At 46.6% G+C, this 7,926-nt stretch overlaps 1 protein-coding gene across 1 annotated transcript; it reads left to right on the top strand.

Annotated features, from left to right (window-relative positions):
- The first annotated feature begins 2,208 nt into the window (after nt 1–2,208).
- On the top strand, nt 2,209–7,926 carry CHOp24 (transmembrane p24 trafficking protein CHOp24). The gene is made up of 4 exons (XM_077654732.1): nt 2,209–2,502; nt 3,407–3,599; nt 4,277–4,384; nt 7,500–7,926. Exons 1-4 carry the CDS (start codon nt 2,317–2,319, stop codon nt 7,622–7,624), a joined length of 612 nt encoding a protein of 203 aa, XP_077510858.1. The 5' UTR covers nt 2,209–2,316; the 3' UTR covers nt 7,625–7,926.

Below are 7,926 nucleotides of genomic sequence, written 5' to 3' on the forward strand. Positions count from 1 at the left end.
CTACTGTTGTTGCCTCTTTTCCTCCACGAAACATTATTTTCCCTTCATCTAACTGTACAGCCTCAGTCAGAAGTCACCAGACAATGATTGAGTCATGTACAGTCACGTATAAAAGTTTGGGGGATGCGGATTCGGGGGAAAAAACGATTTCTTTCTTGCCTGGTATTATTCGAGTGGACGGGGCATGCGTGTCCCAGAAAAATTTTTTTTTACTCCCACACTTTACTCACATTCGAAGTCGCCGAAGGCGGCTTCTTGGATATAGACGTGAAGGTAAGTGGAGTCGCGGAGCCTGTCTACCGCTTTGAATTGGTTTTGCCGGGACAGTTCGGGAATTTTTAGACGGGGTTTTTATGGCCAGTGACCACCGCCATATCAGCCGCGCGGTATCGCCCTTTGCTAGCCCTTGAAATGACTCTTCCGTAACAGTGCCACAAATATGGTTATTCAGAACCGCCCCGGTGGCTCAGTGGTTAGTGCGTTCGGCTACTGATCTGGAGTTCCCGGGTTCGAGCCTCGACCGCGGCGGCCGCGTTTTTATGGAGGCAAAACGCTAAGGCGCCCGTGTGCTGTGCGATTTCAGTGCACGTTAAAGATCCCCAGGTGGTCGAAATTATTCCGGAGCCCTCCACTACGGCACCTCTTTCTTCCTTTCCTCTATCAATCCCTCCTATATCCCTTGCCTTACGGCGTGGTTCAGGTGTCCAACGATATATGAGACAGATACTGCGCCATTTCCTTTCCCCAAAAGCCAATTATCAATTATTACCTCCACATCGCGCAAACCTTTGTCCACTACTACAGTGAACTAGAATACTATATCCACTACTGTACGTAGTAATGCCTGTTTTATTGCACATTTGACTCTCCAAAGCACCCGAGGTGCGATGACAGGGGGTTACCTAATGTGAACATATTTGAAACGATGAGATGCACGGCTAGGACAGCAGACATTATAGGAACATTTGGAACATACCTGTCTCTCTCTTCGATCGAAAGCAAACAAAATACCGGAGGAACTGAGCAGTTCCTCCTGCATAACTCGGTCGTACCAGATGACCGCTACAGTTTGCGAACCTATAGCTGGGTTCGTATAACGATGTGCTAAAAGCCCAACTTGCAACCCATATAGAGCTCCATAAGGCGAGTACAGCAGATAAAGAAAGGAGACACACGAGCAGTCGTGATTCTCCTACCTTACTCTGCCGTCTTTCAAATCATATTATACCAACACGCCTGACCTGCGAAGTTAGTCTGCCAAAAAACGATTCACAGTGGCTCAGTGGTTAGGGCGCTCGGCTACTGATCCGGAGTTCCCGGGTTCGAACCCGACCGCGGCGGCTGCGTTTTTATGGAGGCAAAACGCTAAGGCGCCCGAGTGCTGTGCGATGTCAGTGCGCGTTAAAGATCCCCAGGTGGTCGAAATTATTCCGGAGCCCTCCATTACGGCACCCCTTCTTTCACCTCCGCCTTTATCCCTTCCCGGCGCGGTTCAGGTGTCGGCCGATATGTGAGAGGGATACTGCGCCATTTCATTTCGCCAAAAAAAAACAATTTCCAATTTTCAGTGCCAACCTCGGTGGACTGCATTCATGACATTCAGGAATTTTTGCAGTGGTTACTGCATTACAGCACTGATTGGTTTCAATAATGGTTTCAGCAATGGTTTCAATAAACAAAACTGCTTCACTACTTTTCGAATTTGCACGACTGCAGCGCCATCTATGGAAACAAAACCAAAGCCAAGGGTTCCTGTTTTTCTGCATAACCTCCAGGGCGCGCCCCGGGGCTTCCGTGTTTCTGCATGCCGAGCAGCAGATGGGTAGCCTGTTTATCGTTTTTATACCTATGATATATCGTATCACTATCGTAGCCTTCTGAGCTACGTCATTAGCATACATTGAATTTATTTTCACCATTTTTCCAACAATAAATCGTGCCATGCATACGATAGGGCTTTCAAAACGTTTCAAATTCAGCGCTTATTTGTTGATGCTGATGATTAAAAAATGACATCTTATATTTGTGTAAAATGTTTTTTATTATAAAACAATACAAGTAATATAACTTGCGCACGCTTATAGTAATTTGTATTAATTTTTGAAAAAGTTGTCGTTTCTATGCACTTTGATAAGTTTTTGCAATCATTCGCTACTTTTAGACGCAGCTTTATCCAGTCCCTAAACGTTGGGCGCCGGTTGCTTACGCATGCGCATTTTGTGCAACAAACGTGGCAGACGGCGTTGTTATGTGTTTATAGAGCGGTGCGCAGTTAATTCGTGATCATAAGATTTCACGCTCATAGTTTTCACGAAAATGTATTCTGTGTACGTAGTGCTAAGGACGGCTGTTCTGGTGGTGTGTATCGCCTATGCCCGTGCCCTATTCATCACCGTTGATGCCCACGCCGAAGAGTGCTTCCACGATGAGGCGAAATCCGGTACCAAGATGGGTCTCACATTCGAAGTCGCCGAAGGCGGCTTCTTGGACATAGACGTGAAGGTAAGCGGAGTCGCAGAGCCTGTCTGCTGCTTTGGATTGGTTTTGCCGGGGCCGTTCGGGAATTTTTGGACTGTTTTTTTTATAGCCAGTGCCCACCGTCATCAGCCGCCGCGCGGTATCGCCCTTTGCTAGCCCTTGAAGTGACTCTTCCGTAACAGTGTCACAAATATGGTTGTTCAGTCCCCGTTTTTAATTGTTTTGTGCTGCTTTCATGCTTTTGCACTGAATCGAAGGAAAAGATCTTGGCCTTTCGGCTGTCGCATGCAGACGATAGCAGTAGCCAACCCACGCAGAACAGCTGTCGTATAAGTGGCACGTCAGCGTTGGCTCGTCTCCGGCGTTCAAACGTGCAACGGTCAAAACTGTGTCATCTGCCGGCTCTTTGAGCATAGTAGGCGTTTTTATTTCGTACTGTTTTGTCATGACGGTACTTTGAGACGCTTGCCATGTGATCAATACCTAGGCGAGAGTGTTGGAGTGACGGAGCCCATCTGGTGACATCCGGCGCTGTCGTGTTGCTCGGTTTTGTGAAAAATATGTTGCACCCACAGATTAGCAGATTAACTGCATTGCAGCATAAGTGCCTTAGTGAGTGGCCAGACTGTGTGCAAACGAATGGTGTTCAGGCGGTGCGTATGCGTAGGTTTAGGTCCTAACTGGCCATAGCGATCCTACTGACCTACGTGCTTTGCCATTATTGAACCAACTGTGAACTCTGGAGATTACATGCTAGCAGGACGTTGAAGGTGAGGTAGCAACGTAGGGTAGCAGTTTTGGTGCTTACAACTCGACTCGCTACTACGTGTGCAGTTGTTGTAACATATAAGCTTTTTGTTGGTCTCTATAGGGATCTGGCGTTGCGCAGAACGTCAACATACATTGTGTTTTTCAATTTGTTTTACAGATCACAGGACCCGATGGCAAGACGGTTTACTCTGGAGAGCGGGAGTCGAGTGGCAAGTACACGTTTGCAGCCTACGCTGATGGTGTCTACCGCTACTGCTTCAGCAACGCCATGTCCACAATGACGCCAAAGATTGTCATGTTCTCCATGGATGTTGGTGAGGCCCCAACAAAAACTCAAGAAGGAGAAGAAGGTAAGTTCGATGCATGGTCACCAACCTTACAACTACCTAAAGCATGTGCTGCGGTCTGCGATGTCTTGTAAAGCTTACTGTGTTGGTTGGGTGCAGCATGAAACTTTGAAATAACCAGGGATCTTTCTTTGTTTCTATATCTGTGGCAGCCACACATGAAAATGTCTTTGTAAGCCAGTTTCAGTTCAAGTTACCTCACTATGTTGACATTCTAGCTTTTCATACATAGCCATATTGGCAAATGAGCTTTGGGTTTCTTTAACAACAAAGCAGCCATTTGTGGCCTTGTGGTTTGCAGAGAAAATGATAATGGAAGCAGTGTGCTAAACGGTAGTGAAGAATTGTCTTGTTTAATTCTGCATGTTAACATTTCAAGTTTTGATTTGTTTGAACACCACAGTGGCATTTGTGACATCTTTTGCATGCTGTTTCTTACTGCTTAAAGGAATTGTATTATGTGGTCAGAGATGGGCCTGTGGTGGTCTTTGTAAATACCGTCATTCTGCTCAGAACTTTTGGCTCAAATGTGCACCAACGTTTACTGCCCCTTCCAGTGTGCATCCTTGTGTCATTCTTAGCCTTTTGTACATATCCCCTTTCTTTGCAAAGCTTCAGTATTGCTGTGATCACTACCATTTGAAAATGCTGGCCTTGCATTTTTCCATTGTCATTATCAGTGCACGAGAACAAGCTGGAAGAGATGATAAAGGAGCTGTCTGCATCCATGGCTTCTGTGAAGCACGAGCAAGAGTACATGATGGTTCGGGACCGCATCCACAGATCCAGTAAGTATTGGGATCATACAGAAAGCTGCGCAGAAAATTGTGTCACAAAGTTTTGACCGTGCTTCCAGCAAACTGAACTTGTTGCATGATTACAGAACGTGGCATTCGGGCATGGTGCAGCTTGGAACTCTCATTCCTTCTTGTCTGGTAACTTCTTGTAAGAACTTGAAAGCCTGGCCTGTGGACATTTAAGATAATTCCATGGTTGCATGGTCAGTTCTATAAATGCTGTTGATGACCGCGAAAGCTCAGGTTTTGTACTGTGAACGAAGTGGAAATCATCGCCATTTGCACAGCTGTCTCTTTTAATCTGTTTCAGCTGCCTTTTAATCATGTGATAATGCTCTCCAATGCTACAACCAAAGAGCAGTCTGTGTGAATGCCGTCCAGAACATGCATGTGTATTTGCTATCAGGGTTTCATGGCGCATTTTTTTTCTTTGTTTGCATTCTTCTTTGTTAATGCACAGCTGTTCAGTTTAGTTCAGTTTATTTTCCTTAAGGACCCTGATTGAGGGGTCACAGATGTGATAACGCATGTTTACTCTAAAATTCTCAGCAGAAGTTAGGAACCAATAAGTATGGAAGCTTATTTGGCTACGTTGTCTTCTGTAAAACGGAAAACATGTTTGAAAGGAAATCTTAGTAGCACAGTAGGAACTTCGACATTTCTCTATTGTTTAGTTTATCTGGAATTGCTTCTCTCTGGTGAACTGATCTGATGATGCTCACTGATTGTTAGTGCTACTGCTATGTTACGCCTCCTGTGATTGATTTACCGTCATTGACTCTGTGCTAGCTGAAACTGGTTCTGAAACAGGTATAGTTCCAACAGTGCCCTGCTTAGATTTGAACAGCACTAACAGCATGTCATTATGTCCCAAAGCATGAAATTATTCTGTGTGTTTGCCATTCCATGGCTCCAGAGCGAGAACTAAGCAGCCTCATTTATAAGAGAATATTTGCAGGTGGCTGTGAGCTGTAAATCGGCTGCATATGATATCGCTAGACCAATGGCCACTAATTATCCAACCTGTTCTAATTATGTTTTTCTTTAAGGGACACTGAGGATGACTGCAACCAACATTTATTGTTAGTAAAAATCGATTGTTTCTCTGGCTTCCTACGGTAGAGAGGGATGCATTTAGTGCTGAGTAAATTGGATTTAAAAATTCTCCCTCCACCCGATTCAAACTTGTGATGTCTAGTCGCAGAAGTACCGTAAAAACCCGCGTATAATACGAACCCGAATATAATACGAGGTGAAATTTTAGAGACGCGAAATAGAAAAAAAAATTTATCCGCGTATAATACGAGTGAGGTAAACCAGGTAAGCACGAAGAAAGGCATTTATTGCAATCGGACACCGCACTTCAATCGCTCTCATCCTCAACAGCGCTTTCTTCGGAGATTTCTTTGTCCGACAAATCTTCCCACAGGCACTCATCTTCTTTGCCATCGAGGGCGTTTGATATGCCACACTTTTTGAAAGACCGACGCACAAGGTCCGCAGGATTGCTCGCCCACGCGTCCACAATCCACTTGCACAGCGCGGCTGGCGATGCCCGCTTCAGCCGCCCAGTCGGCGTCACTGCAGGCTCACCTGAGCGCATCCACTCAGCATAGCACCGCTTGACCGCGTCCTTGAAAGGCTTGTTTACGCAAACGTCAAGTGGCTGCAGCTGGGAAGTCATTCCGCCTGGGATGACGACAAGTTCAGTGCCGCAGTCGCGTAACACTCTCTTTACCGAGTCGGCCAAATGGCAGCGAAACGTGTCCAGCACGAGGATCGACGGGAAGGACAATAGTGCACCGGGCCGCCTACACCACACGGACTTCACCCAGTCAAGGACAAGACCCTCGTTCATCCAACCTTTCTCGTGGCATCTCACGATAACATTCTTTGGCAGCTCCTCACCTTTCGGCATTGTTTTGCGTTTGAACACGACATAGGGTGGGAGCTTGTGGCCGTCTGCTGTGCACGATAGCATGACCGTAACCCGCGTCTTCTCTTTGCCGGTAGACCGGACGCAAACTTGTTTGGAACCCTTCTCGTGCACTGTGAGGGGTGATGGCATGTCCAGATAAACTGGCGTTTGGTCAGCGTTGCCTATTTGCCCTAGCTGAAAGTTCTTGGACTTCCGTAAAGAAATAATGTGGCGCTGAAAAGCCACCAGCAGCTCTTCAAACGATTCGGGCAGTTTTTGGGAAATCGACGTTCGCCGCCGTAACGAAAACCCAGCACGGCACATGTAGCGGTATATCCAGTGCTTGCTCGCTTTGAAGGCTGTGCTTGGAATACCTTTTTCTCTAGCAAGCTCCCTAGCTTTTACCTGCATGAGCTCCACGCTCACAGGTAGATGTGCCGCTCGCTGTTCTCTTATGAACTCCGTCAGGGCCAGTTCAATTTCTGGGTATGACCCATTCTTCGGGCCGCGAAAGCTTCTTCGCGTTCCGCTGCATGTTAAAAGTGCTTCCTTTTGTCGTCGCCATCCGCGGATGCTTCCCTCGGTGACGCCGAACTGCCTCCCGGCCGCACTGTTGCCGATGTTCTCGGCAACTAAAATAGCCTTTCTCTTGAAAGCAGCCGAATACTGTTTTCGTGGCCCTGACATCGTGCTCCTCCACGGCAGAAAAAAAGAACCTTCCCTTCGCGAAGCGTGGTTTATGCGTCGGCGCGTACGCTGTCAGGAAGGCCACGCTAGCCCTAGCCACGCCGTCACGGGTAACGAAGCCAAGCCGTAGCCACGCGGCAATAACGAAACCAAAACTTCGAGCAAAACTGAAATTTTTGTTCGGATCCGCAAATGATACGAGGCGGAAATTTGAGGTGCTAATAATAGGAAAAAAACCTCGTACTATACGCGGGTTTTTACGGTACTCTGTGATCACCATTTGGAAGTGAATGGTGGTGTAACTTAAAAGGGATTGACGTGACAATTTTTCTTTGATGCTTTGATTTCTTTCCGAAACAACCAGTGGTGGCGATTAGCTGAGGAAAGGAAACCCTTCCTTAGGAAAGGGAGCCTTCAGAGTTCGGGCCTTAGCTTGGTTGATGATGGTATTGGTGCTCTGTATGCAGTTAAAAGCAGTTGCGTTCTCTTTTACTCTTTCAGTCAACGACAGCACCAACTCGAGGGTTGTGATGTGGGCCTTCTTCGAAGCCATTGTTCTCATCGCCATGACTCTTGGCCAGGTGTACTACCTGAAGAGGTTCTTCGAAGTTCGAAGAGTGGTGTGATTGGGGTCGACAAGAGGGCAAATCATGGGTGGTGTTTGCAGCCAGGAGGGGGGGGTGGGAGGGGGGAAGGGTGGGCTGCAGGACTTAATCGCGGGACTTTCTGCATTACCTGTGAAAATGAGTTTGGTGTGAATTTTTTCTCTCATGATTTTTTTTTTTCACATATATACTTGCCACTCTGGTCTTTGTCACAGTTTTATTTTTCCCCTTCCTGTTCAGAGTGAAGTCAGGTTTCACAGCACTTAGCTCATATATAGATTTGGAACACTCAGTGGCTTGATTAAAAAGAATTGTTTTTGGAA

Source organism: Amblyomma americanum, chromosome 2, assembly GCF_052857255.1.
Source record: "Amblyomma americanum isolate KBUSLIRL-KWMA chromosome 2, ASM5285725v1, whole genome shotgun sequence".
In the NCBI taxonomy this organism is placed as follows: Eukaryota; Metazoa; Arthropoda; class Arachnida; order Ixodida; family Ixodidae; genus Amblyomma; species Amblyomma americanum.